The sequence below is a fragment of the Amphibalanus amphitrite genome, unplaced genomic scaffold, assembly GCF_019059575.1.
Source record: "Amphibalanus amphitrite isolate SeventyFive unplaced genomic scaffold, NRLGWU_Aamphi_draft 001224F_arrow, whole genome shotgun sequence".
In the NCBI taxonomy this organism is placed as follows: Eukaryota; Metazoa; Arthropoda; class Thecostraca; order Balanomorpha; family Balanidae; genus Amphibalanus; species Amphibalanus amphitrite.
This window is the reverse complement of record NW_024882718.1, coordinates 192,481-217,796: the sequence shown is the minus strand read 5'-3', so window position 1 is coordinate 217,796 and position 25,316 is coordinate 192,481. Positions and strand designations below refer to the sequence as shown.

Genomic DNA, 25,316 nt, shown 5'->3' with positions numbered 1-25,316 from the left:
AGCGACAAAAGCTGAATTTCCCTATGGCAGCGGGCTGCCGGGTTGCCAGACTGCGCACCGGCTATTTCCACTTTTGACACACCATGACTGGTATGTTTCTTTATTCTTACCGCTGTCGCGGTAAGAAACATACGCCTATCACAAGTCTCCAGTGGCATGGTAACTGGCAAAAAAAAAACTCGGGCGCCGGCGGCGGCGGCGGCGGCGGCCGGACCGCAGCAGGAGGGGGGCGGGGGGGGGGGGGGGAGGATCTGCGAGGAATGGGTGGATACTGGATGACGGTCAGAGTACGTAACACTTGGTGTATTATCATATATCGTTCAAGCGCTTAACCGTATTCCGGGCGGGCTCTGAAAGACTCTGAATCGGGCGGGGGCCTTTTTGGCCCCCGTCAGAACTCGAAAAGCACGAATCGTAGCGACAAACGGCAACGGCGTTTGATAGTTCGTTGAACGACTTACAACTTTTGTAAACAACTTTTTTGGGTCAGGTCAATATTGAGGTCGCCAGAGGTCTTAACCCTATTAGTGGCAGGGGGGGTTGTTTTTATCCACCCCTCAGGTTTTTCGGGAATATCTCCGAAACCGCTGAAGCTACGATGCTGAAATTTTCTGACTTTTCCTAAAACTAAATTGGGCACATTCCCTGAAAATTTCAAGTTCATAACTTTACCAGGGGCGGCTCCAGAGCACTGGGAATTGGGGGTCCTATTCGTGAAGCGAGTCATTTGGGCGAAGATCACGATGCTGCACCAGTTTTACGAACAGTGAATGAAAGGTATCATGTGATAACATATACAAAGTTATTGTGCATCCTCTTTTGACACGTTTTTGCTATAATAGGCGGATCCAGGCGTCCAAAAAGGGGGGTTATTTTTTACCTCCCAACATAGGTGCCCTGACACCGCCTATGCATGACCAATACAATTTTAGTCGTTCTCTCATAAGGAAATTGTAACATAACAAGACCATTGCCACCTTTTTTAGAAACAGTACCAACAAAAACCTTATTTACTATACTTTTTGTGTACCCCCAATCTCAATGATCTGTATCCGCCTATGATTTTTGAAAATGCATATTTTTAGGATCCATGTGAATTCCTGGTTCATTCTCTATCGATTGGCAAAAGTTGCGTTAAGATTGGTTCAGAAACCTAGCCGTGATAAACAGTCTAAAATGTATCTGCAATTTGCCCGTTTTTACCCCCCTCTACCCCCCTATTGACATTTTTTTTTTAAGAAATGTAGATCTCGTTGAGCCAAATCGAATGCCGTTTGAATTTTGAAAATCGGCCGGTTAAATCTCGAGATATCAAGGGGGGGGGTCGTAAACAGCCCCCCCCCCCCTGCCACTAATATGGGGTAGCCAGGAGCCTGCCACTAATAGGGTTAACAAATAACATGGTTTATAACGACCTACATAGATAGGTCAACTTCAAAATCTGACCTAGGAAGGTCACGCTGGGTACCAATCGGCGCGTCATGACCAGGCGAACGGTTTGGTACACTAACAACTATCTAGCCCCATCATGTCGTGATTTATTGGCTAAAAACTGTTGATGACCTCACCTCACCTCAGATTATCCTTCCCGGTGCCCCTGTCAGTAAATGCCACCTGGGTGCTTACAGATCAGATAATCTGACCTGACGTACCTAATTCAGAAAGAATTGGGTGGTTTTGACTCGTTTTCTCGAAGCAGGACACAGTTCATTATATTTTCCAATAGGCTTGTCACGATTCTGACCTGACTGACGTCTGCAAGATTGAAACTATACGGTTATCAATTTTTTTTATGTGTGAATATGCCACGTTTACTTGCTGTAAGTAAAACATGGTTTCGTTAGTAAATTTTCCTATGGTCCAGGTGGTTTGCTTCATTTACGCCGTATATGAAACAAACAATCGATGGATAGGTATATATTAATTTCCCGGTCAAATAAATTATTATGAGTTGTGCGAAGCATGGCTATGGGAATATCACCACGGTCTGATAAATGGTTTGGGTAATTGCATCCATCGTAAAAATACCAACACAGCCACAGAGGGCTTCCTCTCTACAGATTGCCTCTTATCTACAGAGGGCCTCCTCTCTGCTGAGGGTGTCTTTCTCTCCAGAGGGCCTCCTTTACAGAGGGCATCCTCTCTACAGAGGGCATCCTCTCTACAGAGGGCATCCTCTCTACAGAGGGCCTCCTCTCTAGTCTCTACAGGGACCTCCTCTCTACAGAGGGCTTCCTTTCTATGTAGGGCCTCCTCTCTTCAGAGTCTCGTCTCTACACAGGACCTCCTCTATACCGAGGACCTCATCTCTGCAAAGGGCCTCCTCTCTTCAGAGGGCCTTCACTCTACTGAGGGCCTCCTACCTACAGAGGACCTCCTTTCTACTGAGGGAGTCCTCCTCTACAGAGGGCCTCCTCTCTTCAGACGATCTCCTCTCTACAGAGGGCCTCCTCTCTACAGAGGGCCTCCTTTTTACAGAGTGCCTCTATTTTACAGAGGGCCTCTTTTTTACAGAGGGCCTCCTTTTTGCAGAGGGCCTCCTCTCTACAGGGGGTCTCCTCTCTAAGGGGGCCTCCTCTCTACACAGGGCCTCCTACCCACAGAGGGCCTCCTCTCTACTGAGGAGTCAGAGGGGCCTTAGCGGTCAGACACAGACACTAGTGGTTATTCACAGGAGATGAGAAGAGCCCTAGCTGTCACTTGTCAGGCTGGTCAGAGGGCCCCGATTGTTCTGACGTCATTTTTTAGATTCCCGGGTGAATTTCGTTCGCCTCCGACGTGATTTTGGCCAACGTGGGCCTTCGGCCCACGTTGGATTCAGGCCGAAAGGATTCAGGCCAAAGTGGGCCTTCGGCCCACGTTGGCCTGAATCCTTTCGGGGGGCCTCCTGAAAACCCCAAGGGAGGGGCGGGCGCCCCCTCCGCCCCCCCCCCCCCCCTTGGCTACGTCCCTGACCCCTCTTACTGGTATCTGACCCATTTAAATAACGTTGACTCGATTGCCTGACCTCCAACGTCGTGAACTTATCTCTGACCCTCAATGACCTGACTTCTGATCCTCAATGACTTGACCCCTGACCCCCAATGACCTAACCCCTGACCCTCAATGACCTGACCCCTGACCCTCAATGGCCTAACCTCCAACGTCGTGAACTTATCTCTGACCCACAATGCCCTGACCTCTGACCCCAATGACCTGACCTCTGACCCGATGACCTGACCTCTGACCTCAATGACCTGACCCGATGACCCCCAATGACCTGACCTCTGACCTCGATGACCTCTGCCCGGACAGGTCTGTGTCGCGTCACGAGCTGTTCCCAATCCGCGCCACCCTGCTCTCGATGGAGCATTGTATCGCGCCCTTCCTGGATGGATGTGATACGAACGGAGACCGTGACATCTCGCTCTCCGAGTGGGCCAAGTGCCTCCAGGTTACTGATGTGAGTACCGCGCTCTAAGAATGAGGAAAAGACGTGAAAGGGTGAAGGAGTCTGACTTACTCTGTCAAGTCATTCTGATGTTCTTGCTTTAAACAGTTCCCAGTTTTATCGTTCAAACTTCCATGAACAGTCTTTTGCATATGTCCGCCGTCTTTAGTAAAGCTATGGTTTGTTCCATCTCTTTGTATAAGTAAGACGAGATTATTTTTCCTTATCGATGTGATGTCATTCACGCTTATTCCTGACGTTAATGGATTTTTCTTTTTCATAAAGGGTGAGATCAAGGAGCGTTGTGAGAACATCAAACAGGAGAGCGACTAGCTCCGTCTGGAGCCAACGGTGAGCTACATCCGACAGGCTCCTGTGAGCTACTCCTGAGCCAACGTTAAACACAGGAGCTCACCAGGCCACTGATGAGCTCTGAGCTAGCAGGGAGCTGTCGGCGAATCACCAGTGAGCTAATACCGAGCTTCTAATGCGGTTTGGGTACCAGTCGGGACTCAAACCAGGGAAACATTGGTGCTATCTTTGAGCTTACATGTCTTACGTGGTAGATTGCCTTTTTAGAATGTCTCGCTGCGTCCAGTTAGCAAATCGACTGACTCCTACTCACTGTGATTTGATAAAAAAATGAAATGTGTGTGCATTACCGGAACTTGTAACTCGTAGGACATTTGAACTGAGACGCCATCGATACTTGATGCAATTTTGAAGTAAGTTACAACCACTGCCATGACTGGATCTTGTCCGAGAATAAAAAACTGCGCTGCATTGTCGGGATTTTCCATTGTTGAAGCGTTTCAGTTTCTAAAGCGAATTGTGCATAACGCATATGATTTGCAGCGTTCCGACATCATTTATTAACGTGTTTCTAGGACAACAAATATTTGCATGTTTATTTAGGTAAGCTTCACTTTCTTTGTGTACTCTTTGCTACTCTCCACTGTATTGTTCGCCTGAAGCCTGAAACAGACTATTTCCGCGGTCAGGAAATCGCATGCGAGAGCCTATTCAAATACATGGAAGCACGCTCGCATCAATCGCACGCGCCTCCCGCAAACGATTGATGCGAGAAGAATTACAATATATTTGAATAGGCTCTCGCGTGCGATTTCCTGAACGCGGAAAGAGTCTGTTTCAGCCCTGACAGTGCTTTGAATCAACTTGTTGGATACGGAAGACAACACGACAGGAGATCGTGACAGCAGAATGAATGTCTTTTCTGAAAGCTGTTGTCTCCATTCAGTTTATTTAGTTTATTACAACATAAAATAAATACAAGCCGCGTCCGACGTACGTCAACTTACCATTCTCTCACATTCCTCAATAAAGTCGATATATACAGGTACAGAGTCGAATTGCCCGTCACACATTCCAAGAGACATGATGCAGCGTAACGTACTAGTCACGTGACGTCACGAAAGTTTTGCATCACGCGGTAACTGGGCAGCTTTTCGCATTATCACTCCACTTGCTTTCAGTCACATTAGTCGTTACCAAACAACGTAACAAATTAACAAACCAATCAACAACAGGAGCCATTTGTTGCTGAGCAGGCGTTGTGCCTACACTGCGTATACTTGTACGTATGCTGCAAAATGCATAAGCACGGGCTCATATGACGTAACAGATAACGGTCATATTTCTTGTAGCAAAAAAAAAAAAACACATTATTTACACATTTTCACTTTATCGAATAACTCAATTGTAAGGTTACACTACGATGCTATTTAACCAAACATTTAACAGATGAAAACAATAACCCCGTTATTACGATAACAGCAGCTTTACGACAAGCGCTCTGTACAGCTTACAGCTTTACGCTCTGTTGAACTCAACTTGAATTCGGACCAATGTTAAAGTCTAACACTTGCATGTTCGCTTGACACGTCAAATGTTGTCAAAACGTAACTTGACAGATGATCATGACATCCAGCAATAACGTCAAAAAGTTATTATTTCCCTCTGAATGAGCTTCAACGTCATCACGGCGCTGGCAAGCACTAATTCATTCAACCAGCCAACTATTGGCAGTTTACTATGTCCGATGGAAGTGATTGGCTCGATATTCACTCTATTCACACCTGACACCATTGACCGATACCGCATTTTACCGGCACTTGATTGGTCAGGGTCAGGCCACTGACATATGATTGGTCGCTGTCCCACATCACTGGCTTATGATTGGCTACTGTGTCCTCAGTATTGCTGTGTGATTGGACGGCTACTTGCCGAAGAAGTCAATGATTGGGTGATAGCCGTAGTTGATTCTCTCCTCGGGCTGACTCTGCGTGGGAGGGGGCGGAGGAAGAATGGCCGGGACCTGGTATGAACCGCCACTTTCCTGCTGGTCCGATCTGAAGAGAAAACAAGACATTAGTGATGAGTCAATGAAAACATGCTTTAGTTATAGTTCGTCTCCACCCTAGCGCCACCTTGCGAGGACGGCGATACTAGTACTTATAGACATTGCCGACAGATGACGCTAGCAGCCGACGCCTGAAGATAGGCTGTACCGCATAACACCAATCCAAGTTTGAGCGAAGGCTGATCCGCATCGACCGTTTGTAGCAATAATTTGCTGCAATGTGAACAAAATAAGGCAGTTGCTATTGACTGGAACCGATTTTTCGGCATAACATAGTTGAAGCTGGAAATATGCCGTCTACAGCATATATAGGAGACGTAAACCTGAACAATAATACGGATTACGGAATACATCGTCTCTTACCTTCGTCTTATCTCGTTGGTATCAGTCTGAAACGAAAAGAAGGAAAGCAATGATTAGATAAAAGATCGAAGGGTTTCGTAATAATTTGTCAAACTAAGAAGTCAGTTAAATTACCGATAAAACTGTCAGCACCCCCTGATGCAGCTGGCTAGTTTTTGATTGGCCGAGCGGTGTCCGAGACAATGCTTCATAAGCTTTTACACGACCGGACTGGTCCGGATGGGACAATGACAAAACAAATACCGCGATTTAACACCAAAGAAATATTACTTTCTTGCCCGCTAATTCATTGTGTTTTACTTTCTACTAACCAAAAGGATATTTTACTTAAAAACGCACAGAACGAAAAGACTTATTGAGGTAAATAAAAAAAAATCGTTGCTGTCTTACTATGACGTCACTAAATCGCTGTCATATGACGCTACTAACCGGCAGACGGTCGCCGAAGCTTCCTCTGAAGTACGTGACGTCATCAGGGTCCGCCAATCCGGGGATCTGGATCGGCGAGTCTCCGTTATCCTTCTCAACTGCAACAACAAACAAGATGGCGTCGTGATTGAGACAAAGTTTTACGTCATCATGTCACAAGGAAGCAGTTTGATAAAATGAAAAACACACAGTCGGCTGGTAAAAGTTACGTTCCTGCTACCTACCTGCTCTTTACCTTTCCATGTCGTCTGTCCATTGCCGTGAAGTGTGGGAAAAACATGCACACATGACCGTCCGACCTCACTGTGACTATTAGCCTGCCCCCTGTACTTCGTAACCACGAAATATACACGTCAGGTAGAATGCGTGTCCAGAATCATAGCTCAATGCTCGGCACAGAAACCCACATACATTCACAGTGGTCCTGACCTTTACGTTGCGACTCTATGTTGTCAGCAACCGGTCCTGTGTCACAGAAACCATGATCACGGGGCGTGCTAAGAGCTCATCAAAATGAGCCAGCGATGGAGAATTAATTTAAGTATGAAATGTGTTGAGCCGGCATTTAGAAGATTTACAGTATCAGACTCATAAAGCTAATGAAATAATGTTTGCGTGATAAGCAATGCTTGTCGCCTGTATTATGTAATTACCGCACTTCCAACATTTATTCCCATGGAACAGAACAAGAGCACGCAAAGTTAGAGGGATCGTAGAGACGTCTGATTTTCTTAAAAAAGAAGAAGAAGAAAAAACAGTGCTTAGTTAAAAAATAATAGGCACAATGCCTAAACTTAATCACCACAGGATACCATATACCTACCTAAATGTCTGAAGCACAGAGGTCAAGCTAGTTAGTTGGCCAGGTTTGCAAAATGTCCAAGCTTTGGTCCAAGCTATGGTATAGCTTCTTCTTTTGGTCTCGAAATGGCACTTACATATATCTGGTGAGAGACCGCGCCAATTATTTGTGTTTAATTTGTGTCACACTTCGCGGAATATAACTTCGCCCGTGTCTGATTTCTGTCCGCGTCCGAATAGCTACATTTCACCAAAGCTGACCAGTGAACAAAGTAGCTGAGTGCCTTCAAAAGTTCTCGTTAGAAATAAAATAATCGGTGTAAAAAGACCATAGTTGTAAGTGTCGACTTTGGTACGGGAGAAAGCCTCACCTGTGTCCAGTTTGGTCTCGTTACGACGGGAGTAAGTCTCACCTGTGTCCAGTTTGGGTCTCGTTACGACGGGAATAAGTCTCACCTGTGTCCAGTTTGGTCTCGTTACGACGGGAGTAAGTCTCACCTGTGTCCATTTGGGAGTAAGTCTCACCTGTGCCCAGTTTGGTCTCGTTACGACGGGAGTAAGTCTCACCTGTGTCCAGTTGGGTCTCGTTACCACGGGAGTAAGTCTCACCTGTGTCCAAAGTTGGGTCTCGTTACGATGGGAGTAAGTCTCACCTGTGTCCAGTTTGGTCTCGTTACGACGGGAGTAAGTCTCACCTGTGTCCAGTTTGGTCTCGTTACGATGGGAGTAAGTCTCACCTGTGCCCAGTTTGGTCTCGTTACGACGGGAGTAAGTCTCACCTGTGTCCAGTTTGGGCCTCGGTCGATACGGCGGGAAGGTCACCTTCCTCCTCCGGGTCGGCCGCAGTCGGCTGATGCCGCGGTACCTGGTAACCATGGAAACACGTGGACAACCGTCAAAACGACACCTAATAGAGCTCAGCCTATCCGTAAGTGTACTTCACACGATAATTGAACGTTCTGCTGTGCCAAATACATAGGCAATGAAATGTTAACCCGCGCCCTGCTGGGGGGGTGTTTGAACACCCCCCTTGTGGTTTTTCGCGAATATCTCAAAAACGGCGGCGCGGAGCGCCGCCGTTTTTAGTACACCTTATCATACATCAATTCTACACATGTTGTGAAAATTTCAGACCAAGGTCATTCAAGGTCAGGTCACCAGGTCACTTGAAGTGACCTCACCTCATAAAAAGTTTCAATGTCTGTCATAGCTACACCGAGTGACCGATTGCTTTGAAACTTTCAGCGATTGATAAGGGTAACAGTATCTATAAAATGTTTATCTCGGAATTTTGATATCGGTGACCTAAGGTCAGGTCAATTTTGCGACCTCCCCATTATAAGTCAATGGGAGAAAATTGAAATGCGCCTCTTTTGGACGAAACACATTATAAACACTCCCAAACACTGAATTACAAGTGGTTTAGACACACTGAACATGAAAATGGTGTCCGTGACCCTTGTTTATGCCCTGAGGTCATCTTAGGTCACGAATGGTATCTAACAGTTTTTCGCAAATAACTTTTGATAGAGGCATGCTAGAGCGATGAAAACGCCTTAGATGTGTTCAGCTCGACGATACGGATCGACTGATATGCAACATGACCCTTTCCGGTCAGGTCATGACCTTGACCTGAGGTCAAATTTTCAAGTTGACCTTTCAAGGTCAAGTTATAGTTCATTCGATGCGTCTTGACGAGAGGAACACGATGCCGGTAAAAGTAAGCTCGTACAAGGCTTGGGTCAAAAGTTATTGCCGCAAAACTGTTTCCGAAAAAATCGGCTATTTTTGCAGTTTTTGCCCCCTGCAGGCAAAACCGTTGACGTTAGGTCAAATCTGAGAGAATTACTCAGAAAGGGCGTTAATAGGGCTATCGAATGCGCTTTTCCGCGGCGCTGTAGCTCTATTGGTTCCCGAGTTATGCGTTGGCTTCTTGGAAATTTTCTACATTCGACCTGGAAATCGGCGAAATTTTGCCTTCAATGACCTCTGGTGACCTGACCTTTGACCTGACCAAAAAATTGACTGAAGCGATTTCGTCATTATTTTTGGCGCTCTTTCGAACGCCGCCTTCGGCGTATCGCTACGTGGCCCAGGAGCCGAGTTACAAGGGGGGATGTTCAAACACCCCCCCCCCCCCCCAGCAGGGCGTGGAAATCCAGGACCCCCAGCCGGGCGCGGGTTAACCCTATTAGTGGCAGGCTCCTGGCTACCCCATATTAGTGGCAGGGGGGGGGGGCTGTTTACGACCCCCTTGATATCTCGAGATCTAACGGGCCGATTTTCAAAATTCAAACGGCATTCGATGTGGCTCGAGATCTACATTTCTAAAAAAAAAATTAAAAAATGTCAATAGGGGGGTAGAGGGGGGTAAAAACGGGCAAAGTGCAGATACATTTTTGACTGTTTATCACGGCCAGGTTTCTGAACCAATCTTAACGCAACTTTTGCCGATCGATAGAGAATGAACCAGGAATTCACATAGATCCTAAAAATATGCATTTTCAAAAATCATAGGCGGATGCAGATCATTGAGATTGGGGGTACACAAAAAGTATAGTAAATAAGGTTTTTGTTGGTACTGTTTCTAAAAAGGGTGGCAATGGTCTTGTTATGTTACAATTTTCTTATGAGAGAACGACTAAAATTGTATTGGTCATGCATAGGCGGTGTCAGGGCACCTATGTTGGGAGGTAAAAAATAACCCCCCTTTTTGGACGCCTGGATCCGCCTATTATAGCAAAAACGTGTCAAAAGAGGTTGCACAATAACTTTGTATATGTTATCACATGATATCTTTCATTCACTGTTCGTAAAACTGGTGCAGCATCGTGATCTTCGCCCAAATGACTCGCTTCACGAATAGGACCCCCCAATTCCTAGTGCTCTGGAGCCACCCCTGGTAAAGTTATGAACTTGAAATTTTCAGGGAATGTGCCCAATTTAGTTTTAGGAAAAGTCAGAAAATGTCAGCATCGTAGCTTCAGCGGTTTCGGAGATATTCCCGAAAAACCTGAGGGGTGGATAAAAACAACCCCCCCCCCCCCTGCCACTAATAGGGTTAAGGAATTAATAGGTACATAATGAATGAACTCAAAGTCTCCTCTTCTTTCTTTCGCTCATGTTTCTCCCCTCTTCTACATCACACATTGCTTTTGCCAAACCATCTCCACTATATAGTTTTGATGTTGGCGGTGCTGATTGCCATCTCATCTTCCCCTCACCGTTTGCTGGTGTTGGTTACACTGGTGTTGGTTGCGGTGAACATAGCGTTCTTGTTGGTGGTGGTGCCCTTTACTCACCTTCTGGTGGTGGTGGTCGCCTCGGTGGTGGTGCTGGTGGTTGGTGCCGGAGTGGTGGTGGTGACTGGTGGCGGCGGTGGTGTTTCCGGCTCCCTGGAGGGTCGGACTACCGTCTGGAACGGACGTCGCGTCCGCCCGCTGTCCCCTGAAACAAAAGTTTGGACACGTGAGTCAACGGAGGACGAATATGTTACGTACTCGTATGACTGTATATAATATATATCATATAGACCTGTCCACTGGGTGCTTTTGTCGAAATGTCCCACAAATGTAATTTCGGCCTCGGAGTAAAAGTACGAATGTCGAAACTCAAAATGGTAATGACAGTATCGAAGAGTGAATGAGAAAAATAGGAAACAAATGTGCTGTAACCAACGCATAAGTTTCTCGTGAATTTACGCCACATTCATTTTTTCTGTTTTTTTTTTTATATAGTGTCATATAACTAGCCCATGCGCTATGAAGGTTTACATTGAAGGAGGATGTAGGAGATGATGTAATATTCTCACACTTCCCCGGTAGACCCATCAAATTCCCATACACCCGGCATGCCCACAAATCCGGTGGACAGACACACACTTCCACCTACCGGGAGGATTCTCCACAGTTTCACGAATGGTGGACTGGGCCCTTCCACCGATCGAGGCGCCGCCTAGCGGTGGGTACACGTACGCGTACCCCTGGATATGGCAGCTGCAGGCCACCGGTACCTGTGGGGCACGGTGGGGTACGGTTAGTGGAAACGGGGTTACAGCTGGGTACGTTTAGGCGAAATTGATACAGAGGGAAACGCATCATTGAAAGAAAAAAAAACAGGACACATTGAGAATCATGAATGAAGAACCGCTTAGTGCTTACACATTTTACCCGCATATGCAATTAATGCCAACACTACAGCTGGCATTATTTTGAGTCATTTACCTTGAAAATGTCAATGTGCACTCATCGGTGTTTGAACCCTGTTCCTTCGTTACATCACCTTGTGACCTTACCCCGATGATATCTACATACAGTCCTCTCAACTTGGCTCTGCTGCCCTACTTCCCCTACCTTGAAGATGTCCATGTGCAGCCCCCTCTGTTTATCCCAGCTGAGCAGTCGGTGATAGTTGGACACCTGAGAGCACTGAGACTTGTAGTGGTGTGACACGTAGCTGCAGCTGCCGCCCGGTCGCCTACGGACAGACATGGTAAGAAAGGGTCGAGAAGGTCACATAGGGTAAGAATGATGGGCTAGCTAGGCATAGGCAGGGATCAGAATGGGTCAAATAGGGTAAGACGGAGTGAAAAGGTCATATTAAAGTTAGATGGGGTCAGCCACAGTCAGATGGGTCAGACGGGGTCATGTAGCGTCAGAGCCCAGACAAGGGTCGGATAGGGTCAGACAGGGTCAGCTGATTTAGACAGTGTCAGAGTGGTCAGACCGATCGCGCATAGGTATCAGAATATCAGATGTGGTCAGCAATATTCCGGAGAAGGTTAGAGACGTGTCAGATAAAGGTACAGCTAAACCAGAAGACGGTAAATTTAGAGACGCGAATGGCACCATCTCACTTACATGCATTTCTCCATTCGCAGCGTCTGAGTGTAGCGGTCCATGTTGACGATAAACTTCCACTCTCCCTTGCTGTTCTTGGCGCGCTTCGGGCGCGCGTATTTCACTTCTGAGGGGCAGAGGTAGCCGCCGTCCTGCGCAAAGTCCCGATGCGAGTGGGATTCGATCCCGCGCCGCTCCGTCTGCGTCCGGCTGCAGACAGTTGCACGTCAGTGGGCGAAAAAATACGCAAACTGCACTAAATTTTAGCTGCTCACCACATTTTAATTGTCTAGTTTTGTAAATCGATGGAACTGCTGAAACCAAAGTGAAATGATAATTGATATCTGCTTATTGCAAAAAAACTTTATGCTTTTAAATAGTATATCCGAGGTCACTCATCAGAAAATCTAATGATTAAGTAAAATATATGTTGCAGGCACTTTAGAAAATCAGTCATTTTGTAAAAAGCCTAGGCATTTTGCAAAATGCCTGATTTTCCAGGCATTTTGCAAAAAGCCTAGGCATTTTACAAAATGACTGACTCTCCAGTCATTTTGCAAAATGCCTAGGCATTTTACAAAATACCTAGCCATTTTACAAAATGACTGAGCAGCGTGTTGTAGATACGAGTACCTAATTATATACGTTTTGGTAGCGTGTAGGTGGACCGAGGAGTCCAGCATTATGACCAGAGGAGTCCAGCAGTGGGAAGTCCATACCTACCTCTATTTTGAGAAGTGCAGGCCCGCGACATTTCCAACCCCCACGTCAGCGATGCTGCTGGATTTAAAATGATCGATCTGGAGCGTCAACAAACGACTATTTCTTTCACTATACGAAAGAATATACATTTGTGAGTATGTATGGTGAATTTCTAGTTAATCCAACAACAAATATGGCAGCTAGAAGCCTGCTAAGGGTAAGATGTCGCCGGCTGAAGCGGGATCGGCCGACGCGGGAAACGCGGCAATCACAAGCAGGGCTGCGGAGTCGGAGTCGGTCGGAGTCGACAGTCGTGACCGGAGTCGGAGTCGGAGTCGGAGTCGATTTTAGAAACCCGGAGTCGGAGTCGGAGTCACCGAAAATCTGTCGACTCCGCAGCCCTGCTAGGTCTGCGGAGTCGGAGTCGGGAGTTGGAGTCGGTCGGAGTCGACAATTCTGCCCGGAGTCGGAGTCGGAGCTGGTTTTTGAAAGTCGGAGTCGGAGTCGGAGTCGGAGTCGCCGAAAATCCATCGACTCCGCAGCCCTGAATTCACAAGTTTGTGTTTACACACTCATAACTCAAGTTGTTACCGGCCGATTTTCAAAATTCTTTGACCATGAGATTGCCTGTACATTTCTTAGTCTTCTCACAAAATTTGACGCGAATCGAATATAATCAGCGGTAAGGAGTGCGATGTAAAGACGGGACCGTCCCGCCCCGGCACAGTCTACAATTCAGGCGGCGCGTAACGATTAGCGCCGGCCGCCGCGGCAGGATGTTTGACTTTACATCGCTATTACAAGAAAAGTTGAGAAACCGATTTTCTTATTTCTTGCACGAGAAGATCCGCAGCTCAATTCTGGACAGACAGCCACAATTTCACAGTAATATCATGCTTGCGACGCGAGTTATTGGCGAAAAACAGAGGGGTGGGCGGAATCCGCCCCCCCCCCCTTCCACTGCGCGTGTTAAAATGTGAGGATTAGAGAGAAGGAGTGGGAAATTATAATTAAATTCGAACGTGTTTTTAATGTCCAAATACATAATGCAGTTTTGTGCGTAATGGCACAATCAAACAAAGACTACACTCATTCGTTTACATGTAATTGTACATCAACCGGGCCTGCCTTTTGACTAGGGCCGGTCTCCGGCTGGTTTTGTTAGGTCTAGTTTCAGGCAGAACATGAACGGCGTTGATGTACTTGGGAGTTTTTACAGCATTAACTAAACAATGCTTTATGCTACAGCCGAGTCTGCAACTCAACCTGGTCGTTACTCAGCATTGTCGTCATCACAGAGCTTCAAATCGATCAGCTACAGGCTGAACACGTACCTATAGGGTATAGGAAGACGTCCAAAAACTGTTGGCCATAGTATCTGTAGTGGGATCTACGTTCCATGCTGGTCAGGCATTTTGCAAAATGCCTAGTCATTTTGTAAAATGGCTAGCCATTTTGAAAAAAGCCTGGTTGCGTTCAGTCATTTTTCAAACAGCCGTCTTTTTGTAAAATGCCTAGGCATTTTACAAAATGACTGATTTTCTAAAGTGCCTGCAACATATATAAGACAAAATAAACTACTTGCCTAAAATGAGGCTGTTGCGAACGAATCGAATCCGACTCGATCGACTGGTAAACTTACGAATAAGCAAAATCCGAATAATACGAAAGTCGAATTAAACTTGTTCCGAATTGATCAATCTATATTGTCCGCCATTTTCTCCTTCTAATTTCAACGAGTTCATTCACACGACAACAATAGCACCGACGAAATTCCGACTGCGTGAAAATATGCAAAATGGCGCGTGCCATAAAACACTGGAGCCGCTACGGCGGCGACATCCTCCCCCCCCAAGAGTGACCCGTCGTCACCCTTGGCACCATGCCCATCGAAACACACACTGGGCAGAGCGCAGTTGCACCACTAATCACCATCATCATCACTCCCCTCGAGGAGACACACTTTGCTAGCAGGACGGCGGAGACGTCCTTTAGCGGTCACTATATCCACAGAACGGACACGACCATCGGGTCCAGGGTACACCTGAGCGACTCGAGCCAGCGGCCACAATCCCTTTGGCGTGTCGTCGCCGGCTAGCAGCACCAAGTCTCCGACGCGCAGGTTCCGAACGTCTGACGTCCATTTGGTGCGCTGAACGAGGGTGGGGACGTATTCCCTGAGCCATCTTCGCCAGAACTGTGTGGCTATGGCTCGTGCTTGCCGCCAGTGACTCCTGACATTCATGCGTGATGAGTCACTGAGCTGAGACGGCAGGAGACACGCCGGTCTGCCGAGAAGGATGTGACTGGGAGTGAGCGCTTCAAAGTCACTGGCCTCTGAGCTGACGTGCGTCAAAGGTCGACTGTTGATGACTGCCTCTACTTCTGCGATAGCGGTCAGTAGAGCTTCTTCATGAACGATGAAGTTTCCAAGGACTACTCGGAGTGCTCGTTTCACGGTGGCCACCATTCGCTCCCAAATACCTCCCATATGGCATGCGGTGGGAGGATTGAAAAACCAGCGGATATTGTCTTGGGCGAGCCGATCACTGATGCAGCCTTGATTTAGGCCGGTTAGAAGACGTCGGAGTTCAGCTTCCCCTCGGCGGAAGTTGGTTCCGTTATCCGAGTACACCGAAGCTGGCCTACCGCGACGAGCGACGAAACGCTGGAAGGCCATGAGGAACGATTCGGTGCTTAAAGATGTCGATAGTTCGAGGTGGACTGCTCTGGTAGACATACATGTCACCAGCAGACAGTATCGCTTCTCCGTCTTCCTGCCTACTTTGGTGAGTATCGGGCCGAAGTAATCGATGCCGACGTTGCAGAATGGGTGTGTCACAGCTAAGCGCGCTTTCGGAAGCGCAGCCATTCTTGGCGTTTGAGGCTGGGCTCGTCTTCGTCGACAGAGCGGGCAGGCTGACAGGATCTTCCGCACTGTCGCCCGTGCTCTGGGGATCCAGTACAGCTGTCTGGCTTCATTGATGACGTGTTCGGCGCCAGCGTGCAGAAGCTGGCTGTGCAAGTGCGTGACTACTAATCGAGTCACTTCACTGCTGCGAGACAGGATCACTGGATGGCGAGCCGTGGCTGGGAGTGGTGCGTTGAGGAGCCGACCACCGACCCGAATGACACCGTCTTCATCCAGCCAGGGTGAGAGTGCCAGCAGACTACTTTTGCTGGAGACCGAACTGCCGTTCTTCAGGTCGATCAGTTCCTGATGATACTGATCATTTTGCATCTTGCGCAGAATAAGGTTTTCTGCATCGTTCAACTCTGCCACCGAGAGCGTGCCAGCACGGCGCCATTCTTGCTCTCCTTGAGAGCCGTGTCTGGCCACGAAGTTGCAGAGAACCGCATCAGCCAGGCGACGGAGCGTTTGTAGCGAGTCCAACTTGAGAATCTGCTGGGGTCAGGGAGAACAATCCCTGTGCTGAGATCAGTGGAGGTGAGATTCACGACCCTGACCTCGGGATCACCATCGTTTATGGCCTTTTGGCGAACCTCTGAAGGCCATTGATCCGGCGGCTGGCGAAGGAAGGCAGGTCCTTGAATCCAGCGGCTATCCGGCGTCAACTGAGAAGCCGGCAGTCCCCGCGAGCAGTCGTCCGCCGGGTTTAGGTTCCTGGGACATGCCGCCACTGCGATGGTTCTGAGCCTTGGCGAATCTCTGCTATTCGGTTGGCGAAGAACGTGTGGAAGCGTCTACTTTCGTTGTTGATGTATTGGAGAACCACCATACTGTCGCTCCAAAAGTTGACTCCATCAATTGCGAGCTTCAGTTCTCTTCTGATGGCGTCTGCCAGTCGAACGGCTAGCACAGCCGCTTGAGTTTCAAGCCGAACGATAGTCAGTTTCTTTAATGGAGCGACTCGATTCTTGCTCATGACGAAAGAGACAGACACAGTGCCGTCAGCCGATGTCTCTCTGAGGTAGGCCACGGCCCCGAAGGCGAGCTCGGAAGCATCACAAAATATGTGAAGCTGCCGATCACGTGCAGGTGAGTCGCATGCTTTGAAGCTCCGAGGAACTGTGAGTGCTTCCAAGCACGCCAATTCTCCCGTCCAACGAGTCCATTCTTCCGCCGTCGTTCCTGTGAGCTCACAGTCCCAGTCGAGTTTCAGTGCCCACAGCTTCTGCATCACGATTCTTGCGAGAAGAGTGAATGGAGAGGCGAATCCGAGTGGATCGTAGATGGAGGCAGCCATCTGAAGGATACCCCGTTTTGTAGGAGGCACAGTTCGGTGATGAACATGCAGCCTTAGCAGGTCAGTCTCTGCGTCCCACAGCAAACCGAGGATGCGTTCTGTCGGCAGCTGCACAGTCAGATCTGCCGCTGATGGCGTACGCTCGGACTCTGGCACAGCGGCGAGGACGTCACGAGCATTGCTGAGCCATTTGGTGAGTCTGAAGCCTCCTCGAGATACGAGTGCTGTCACTGCTGTGAGGCTAGAAATAGCCGAGTCGCTGTTTGGCTCCGAGCTGAGGAAGTCGTCCATATAGAAGTTGCAGAGGACCGCTTCTGCCGCCGCTCTGTCCGAGTCAGTGTCAGCGGCCTTGTCATTGGCGGTCTTGCGAAGGGCATACGATGCCGAAGCCGGTGAGCACCGGGCTCCAAAGATGATACGGTCCATTTGGTACACATCAGGAGGCCGGGTGGTGTCCAGATCTCGCCAAAGAAAGCTGAGTGCCGGCTGATCGTCCTTCACTGCCGCCACCTGATGGTACATCTGTTCGATGTCGGCCGAAACACCGACTTGCTGCTCCCTGAATCTCAGAAGAACGCCGGGAATCGTCTGAAGGAAGTCAGGGCCAGTGAGAAGCTGACTGTTCAGCGAGGTTCCTCTGTAGCTGGCTGCAGCATCGAATACCACACGGATCTTTCCTGGCTTGTTTTGGTTGACCACTGCATGGTGCGGTAGGAACCATCGTTTCTTGTTTGCTCTCTCGAGTTCTTCTGGGCAGAGCATTCGAGCGTATCCCTTGTCCAGATACTGTCGAAAGGTATCTCGGTATGCAGCTGCCGTCCCTGGTTGGCGGAGAAGTCTTTTTTCCGTGCTCTCAAGCCGATTCAGTGCTGCTGTGTAGTTGTCTGGCATGGAGACGTCGTCTGATCTCCACAGTAGACCGGTCTCGTACCTGTCCCCGCGCCATTTCGTCGTCTCAGCGAGCAGCTTCTCCGCGCGCCTATCTTCAGCTGATGAGGCGACGTTCTCGCTGAATTTGGTGCCGAAGGACTCGGTGGACCACCATTCCTTCACCAGAGAGCTCAGCTCTTCTTCTCGAGTGTCAACTCGTGCCATGTGCATGACGTGACGAGCACCAGGTGAGACCAGCTGTGTGATGTTGCCGCTTAGACACCAACCAAAGGCTGTACGAACGGCCACTGGCTGGCCTGGCCTACCAACGCGTGCCTCGTGCTGCACTATTGCTTCAGTGACGTCAGCGCCTAACAGTAGTTCGATCGGCTTGTCACTTGTGTCTGGAATGTCGAGATCGGAGAGATGTAGCCACTCGTGTCGCCGACTCCAGTCGATTGTTTGCGGCTGCACGTTCAGCTTAGGAACGGAGTATACCTCTTGTACGGTAATATCCGCTCTTCCGTTTCCATCCGACATTGCCGATACCTGCAGTTCAAATCGGTGCACAGTTCTCTTCTCGCCGGCCCCTTCGACGTTGTTGAGTTGCAGCTCCTGGCGTTCTCCGATGATACCCAGGCGCTGCCTCAGCCGATCGGTGCAGAGAGAGGTTTGTGCTCCGGCGTCCAGTAGTGCGTGCGTGTCACTGCACTCGCCGTCTGGCCCGTACACACGCACTGGTACGACTTGAAGAAGTGTAGACGTTCTGGTCGCATTCAGCGCGGCTCCGATCGTGCGATTAGTTGCGTGCTGCTCTGCTGGATCCATATGTTGTTGGGTTTGCTCGAGCGCGGCAGCCTGCTCCGTTCCACGACGCTCGAAAACACGCTGGCTGCCATGTAGTAACTGGTGGTGTCTGCCTCCACAGCCGGCAGAACTGCACTGTTGGACAGATGTGGACGGGCACCTTCTCGAGATGTGTCCCGTCTCCAAGCAGCGAAAACATCTGTCATTGTCAGCGATGTATCTAGCTCGTTCCGACACCGACTTTTGGGCAAATGCATTGCAGCGAGCCAAGCCGTGTCGGCGATTGCAGAGGGGGCACGCCGGCTGGGAGCCATGCTGAGTGGCCACCGTGGCGAGAGCCGAACGCGCACTCGATCCATGCCTCTGACTCGACGCCGGCGGTCGGCGCTGACTGTCTGCCGCTGAGCTGATGCCGCTGTTTCCTTCACGCTCAGACATTGAGCTGCTGAGCAATATCCGGACTTGTAGAGCTAGCCAGTCATCCAAATCGGACAGTGTGACTTGCCTTGGCTCCAGCTCTACTGCTCGTTTTCCCCACTCGTGACGGAGTTGAATCGGCAGCTTCACGACTGCTCGTCGCAAGTTCTCACGGCTCGTGACGTCACCATGGTAGCCGAGCGATTGGAGAGTCGTAACCGCGGAATGGAGACGAGCTTGAAACTTTTCTAGGGCTGCTGCGTCGAGGTGCTTCAGAGGCTGGCTCTCGAAAACAGCCCTCAGGTGTGCGAAAACGATATCGTCACTCCTGCCGAATCGACTTTGGAGAGCTTGTAGCGCCTTCGGGTAGAGCTCGCCATCGTATAGCATGCCTTCGATTGTTTTCTGCGCCAGACCAGTGACTGCCGACTGAAGATGAACGATTTTTTCTGCGTTTGACAGCCCTGGTTGCTTGTGAATCAGCGCCTCGAAAAGTCCAATCCACTTTGGCCACTCCAGAGGCTCACCCGAGAACTTCGGCAGTGCTATGCGCGGCACGCTGTGGAGCTCGGTGTGACGCGCTGTCGTCTCTCTCTGTTGAGCTGGTGAGGCCTCAGGACTGTTCAGCCTCCTGATCCAGTCTGCTGTTCTCAGGTTGCTCTCACCAACGTTCGCGCGTTCTTGCTCAACTTCACAATCGGCAACAGCAGCTTCGTCTCTGATGTTATCAGTCCTATCCAGATTGACTGTCCCTGACTCGATGGCTTCTTGCCGCAGTCGAGCTTCAAGTTCGGCTGTTTCAGCCGCTTCTCTAGCCGCCTGAATCTTCAGGTTAAATTCCTTTTCGCACTGAAGACGTTTTTCTTCCTGGCGACTCTTCAAGGCGGTCAGACGGGCCTGAATCACAGCCTCATGTGAATGAGCCACAGCTGCCGTCGAACGATGGGACGACGCTGCACTAGCTTCAGAAGCGGCCTCGTCAGATCTCGATTGAAGGTAAGTCATTATCTTTTGAACGATGCTGTTCCGCTGTGCTTCGATTTCGATCATGTACTCGTTTGCCTTCGATTTCTCTTCCTCGTCCGTCAATACCAGCAAGTATGACTCATTGGAGTCTGTCACTGTGTCCATTGCACGGTCAATATCACCGAGCAGCTCTTGGAGAATGGTACGACTGCCTCGAACTGCGATCAGATTCTCGGCTCGATTGCAGATGCGTGTCAAACACGACTTCTTGTTTGCTCGGATCCGCTTCACTCTTGCTGCTTCGGGTGATTGATCCATGTTGATTATTTGCTGATGTTGAGCAGCACGATCATTCAGAGCATACGTTGTTATGCTTAGAAGCCATGCAATGCGCGGAACGTTACGTTATCTGTGGCCATTACGTTAAGTGCGAACGATGCGAAACTCAAAAACGTATCTTAATTCACGATAATGACGTTAGAGCGAACGACGATATAACGCTCAAAGGCTACATTATTCGTGAACATTACGTTAGAGCGAACGAGACGACACACAAATTACGTTATCCGGCCCGGAGGACCAAAAAATGTTGCGAACGAATCGAATCCGACTCGATCGACTGGTAAACTTACGAATAAGCAAAATCCGAATAATACGAAAGTCGAATTAAACTTGTTCCGAATTGATCAATCTATATTGTCCGCCATTTTCTCCTTCTAATTTCAACGAGTTCATTCACACGACAACAATAGCACCGACGAAATTCCATTGACCTATAATAAGTATAGACAGACTACACTGGCTTAATCAGCGCCTGAAGGGCGTTCCCGCTGAGCGACACTAGCGCCACCGTACGTGTAAGGGCACGAACTAATAACACAATGCTTTGTCTATGGGAAAAACGCAAAAGTTTATCAACTTCTTTCGCGTAAATGACACGACGGAACGGAACGAGACTGCATCTACAATGAAGAAGCGTCCAAGCTTAATCACTTGAACATAGCACAAAGTCATAGGGTGAGGGACACGGCACGCGCCACGTGCCAACTAAGTGGTGACAAATGTGTTCAATCAACAATAACTTTACAACGACTGGGTTGATTGAGCTGAAACTTGGCATGTCGTTGGACATGCAAATGATGATGCATTTTCACGTGTCACGGTTTGGGTGCTGGTGCACGTGCGCACGTGCAGGGTACGCTTCCAGATCTCGAGAACGGCTAGGCCGATTGCGCTCAAATTTGGTACGTCGTTAGGGACCGTTTGACAGGGTGCCGTGCACAAGTCAGTTTGGGTCCAGCTTGCACGTGCGCACGCGCGAGGGGTCGCTTCCACATCTCGAGAACGGCTGGGGAGATTGCGCTCAAATTTGGTACACCGGTAGCGACCGACTCTTCCGAGTGGGGCCACTTTCACATCTTTAAAGAGCGGCTTTGCCATTGCGCTCAGAATCATCATTTCTAGATCCGTTAAAGGAGCTTCACTATCACGTAGTTTTGCAGGTCTCATGCGCGTTTCTCTTCATGATTGCGAATTCGATTAATACAGGTTGTTAGTCGATTTAACATTATGTATTGTGTATTTAAGATGAAGCTCAGCAGTAACATTCATGACATCATCAAAGCATCGTCAAAGCATATGAAGACATACAAATAATGTTCATGGTAGTAGAGACTGTAGGATGAGTGGCGATATACTCATACTAGAGGTGGCAAAAGATGAAAATTTTGGGAACCAGACTCGAACCAGACCCGGCTGGACATTTCTGGAACCAGTCGGACCCGGTCTTAGTTTGAAATCGGAACCATTTGGACCCGTTCCCCCAAAATCAATTAATACAAACTACTTGTAGGTATCATTAGTTGCATCATATAAAACAGCCTATTTCCCATTGGGAATACTCATGAGCTACTGTGAGCAAAAAACATTCACTTTATTCACTTCATAATTTGCAATAATGTGTAGTGTGCAAGATGTATAATTTATGGTAGGACCCGGTTGGACCCGTCAGAAAATTTCCAGGAACCGGTCTGGACCCATATGGGTCCAGACTGGTTCTTTGGACCGGGTCCTCGGGTCCACATTTTGCCACCTCTAACTCATACCAATCTGAGTGCACATAATGATGCATCATTTTATTCACCCATGAGCCTCTTTAACCCGCGTCCGGGTGGGCCTTTCAGCCAACTTCGCCATATAGTGATGGGAGGAGGGGGACGTATTTGTCAACGCCATATTATCTCGCAAAGGAAGAAAGATAGAAAGATGCGGAAAGGGCAGTAGGTAGCTCGCTATAAGAACTTTGAGAATCATCTTGACAATTTTTCAATCAGGTCATCGCTAAAGGTCACTGGTGATCACCAAAAGTTCACGAATTCTGGTTTTCGATTTTAACAACGTTCCACAAATCAGCGCACACACAAGTACCTAAATGAGGGGCCTTCTGCTCTTGAGCACTTATGTTGAGACACGCAAGAAATAATTAAGCCAGTCATTAGCAGGTCACACTTGGTAGGCATTTCGACTGTTGCAGTCTTGCTGAGCTTCCATTCAGTTTTCTTGACGGCTCCAGCCTCCATCGTGTTTAATTGCAGTAGCAACTTACAACTTAAGTTCTTCAATCTTTTTTACTTTATATGTTGGCCATAAGTCGGGCTATGTCTGGTTCAGTTGGCAGATGAATTTCAGCACACATCAGAAGCCTTCCAGCAACAAGAACATAGGCCTGTGCCTTCTTAGGTAGACCCCTTGGGTAGACCTTGGGTGGACCTCTTCCAAACCATTTCTTATGACATTTGTTAAGATTGCAAGTGTCTTTCAGTTTTTTCTTCTCTTGACTCTAGCCATTAGGATAAAAATATCAGTGTCTGACTGATCTAGCAGATAAACAGGATAAATTTAAAGAAAATGAAATAAAATGCTTTAATTACATGAATACCAAAAATCTCAGATCACACTGCTTGAAATGCTTGCTGTAATAACATAAGTCAATTTTATCTCCTTGAAATGATTCACTTATCACGTGCAATATGTGCTTGATATTTGTTTTGTGCTCTTTATTGGTGACAAACTATTTTTTCTTGCTTAATATGCACAGGACTGTCAACACACCTTACGCAATTTGCAATGCGGCAACAATAAATGATGCCGAGGACTTTGTTTATTCCGTTACCATGGAGACGATTTCGTGAGGCTTGACTTCAAACCTTAAACGTTTAAATAAATGTTTTGTAGTAAATGTTAGCGTTCTGATACACATTTTAAAATAAATTAACGTTAAATATTTAACAAACTTTTATTTCTACGTCCGTGCTTAAAGGTTAGGATTGCCCTTATCCTGCGCTGTAATTTCAGAAAACAATTTGCTTCTTTGGTCGACGAGGAACGCCGCAAAGACGCGAGTAGTTCGTCTATACTTATTATAGGTCAATGCGAAATTCCGACTGCGTGAAAATATGCAAAATGGCGCGTGCCATAAAACACTGGAGCCGCTACGGCGGCGACAGAGGCAAAATATGCAAGCAAATAAATGAGAAATAAAAACGGCGTAGTAGGTTAACTCGTATAAAGGTGAAATGAAACATGTGTTGTCCCACCTCTCGGCTCCAAAGTAGTGCGTGTAGTCGTACAACTCCTCCTGTTTACTACTAACTCCTTCCACCAGAATATCGGCACTCTGCTCCTGAACCTCGGCAAACATGGCGTCTACCATTGGACGGTCCCGGCTGATCGAGGCGCGGATAGCATCCCTGTGAATGACGTCATACAACAGGTGACGTCAGTTACATAGCGTCCACCATTGGCCGCTCCCGGCTGATCGCCGCTGAGGATGACGTCATATAATGCGCTTCCTCGCAAGCAGGTAGCGCAATTTGACGACTTGGAAAACAATGAAGAGACCCAACGCAATGATAAAAAGTTACTGTTATGCTACGCTGCAGTTTTTGCCAAAAAAAGTGGTTCCACTTATATTTTAAATCAAATGCATTCACACTAAACTCCGTCTCAGAAAACTTGAATGGAATCCGTTCCGTAACAACCAAAGACACTGCCGGTCTCCTGAAGTGCACCAGTCATCTCAGCTTCCAACGTTCAAACATCCTCCAAGGATGCTTACTACAAGAATGATCCTTGTTACTTATCGAGGATCGTCGATGGTACTGACCCGGGGTACACACTGCTGGCCAGACAGATGTCCTCAGCATAAAAATCACACTCCCGTCGCGTGGTAGTGCTCAAGTCGTTGTTGACAGGACTGAACGGTCGGAAATTCGAGCTGCCGAAATCAATGTCCTGCGGAGAAGAGAAGTTAACGGTTACTTGTGGCGCGTAACCAGTCATTTGATGTTAGTATGTTTTGGAGTTTGGAACATAAGAAAATGAACATCAAATAGCCAGCTTGAGCATAGATTGAGTAAAAAGCTGATTGAAAAGGTAAAAAGTTAGGTGAGGTCTTTAATGAAAGTTTTTGTTCAATATAGACAAATATGGTAGCGCTGTGCGGGAGGGCCGGCGAGAGCAAATCATTCAAACCGGCTGACTGGTGAACTATCTGACTAAATTTCCATCCCAACCTAGCGTGAGCTTTCGCCCACCAACTCACACTCGGCTTGAAGCCGCCATCGGGCGGTCCGAAGTCAAAGTTGGGCGGTCTGCGGGGGACCACCGGTCCCAGGCCCGGTCCTGGTCCCGGGTCCGGTCTGGTCTCCGGCCGGACCAGGTCAGGTCGCGGTCTGCTCTGCTCCTCCACAAACGAAGGAGGACGCTGAGGAAACGGAGGACGGAAGTCCTCCTGGTGCCGGCGCCTCTGTTCCTCTCCCTCAAACCGACGCCGACGCTCCTCGTCCTCGAGTCGTCTGCGATGCTCCTCCTCCTCTAGCCGTCTGCGATGCTCCTCCTCCTGACGTCGCCGACGGTCGCTGTCCGGTGGGGGACGCTCTGTAGGGGGAGGGGGAGGGGTGTTTATACCCCTACAACATGCTTACACTCTCTTTGAGTTTGGCTGTCTGAATATGCTAGCCGAAGCGGATGATAGAAACAAATTGTGAGCCGAAACGCGGGTCTCTAGACGAAAAGGGAATGCTGAAAAGCAGCAGAAAAAGCCT

The 25,316-nt window shown here is 48.4% G+C and overlaps 1 protein-coding gene and 1 long non-coding RNA gene across 3 annotated transcripts in view; one reads left to right on the top strand and one right to left on the bottom strand.

Moving 5' to 3' along the window:
* The first annotated feature begins 3,133 nt into the window (after window positions 1-3,133).
* On the top strand, window positions 3,134-4,215 carry LOC122371263. The gene is made up of 2 exons (XR_006254702.1): window positions 3,134-3,442; window positions 3,716-4,215. It is a non-coding gene; the product is annotated as an uncharacterized LOC122371263 (long non-coding RNA).
* A 459-nt stretch (window positions 4,216-4,674) lies between these two features.
* LOC122371262 overlaps window positions 4,675-25,316 on the bottom strand; it is a 37,409-nt gene continuing 16,767 nt past the window's right edge. For both annotated transcript variants that reach the window (XM_043347436.1, XM_043347437.1), the window contains exons 7-17: window positions 24,815-25,149; window positions 24,377-24,504; window positions 23,808-23,960; window positions 12,263-12,451; window positions 11,756-11,879; window positions 11,295-11,415; window positions 10,706-10,850; window positions 8,183-8,268; window positions 6,603-6,700; window positions 6,174-6,199; window positions 4,675-5,799 (exon numbers count right to left, since the gene is read on the bottom strand). In XM_043347436.1, the coding sequence (XP_043203371.1) occupies window positions 5,667-5,799; window positions 6,174-6,199; window positions 6,603-6,700; window positions 8,183-8,268; window positions 10,706-10,850; window positions 11,295-11,415; window positions 11,756-11,879; window positions 12,263-12,451; window positions 23,808-23,960; window positions 24,377-24,504; window positions 24,815-25,149 (1,538 nt within the window). In that variant the 3' untranslated portion in view covers window positions 4,675-5,666. The remainder of the gene's footprint in view (window positions 5,800-6,173; window positions 6,200-6,602; window positions 6,701-8,182; window positions 8,269-10,705; window positions 10,851-11,294; window positions 11,416-11,755; window positions 11,880-12,262; window positions 12,452-23,807; window positions 23,961-24,376; window positions 24,505-24,814; window positions 25,150-25,316) is intronic.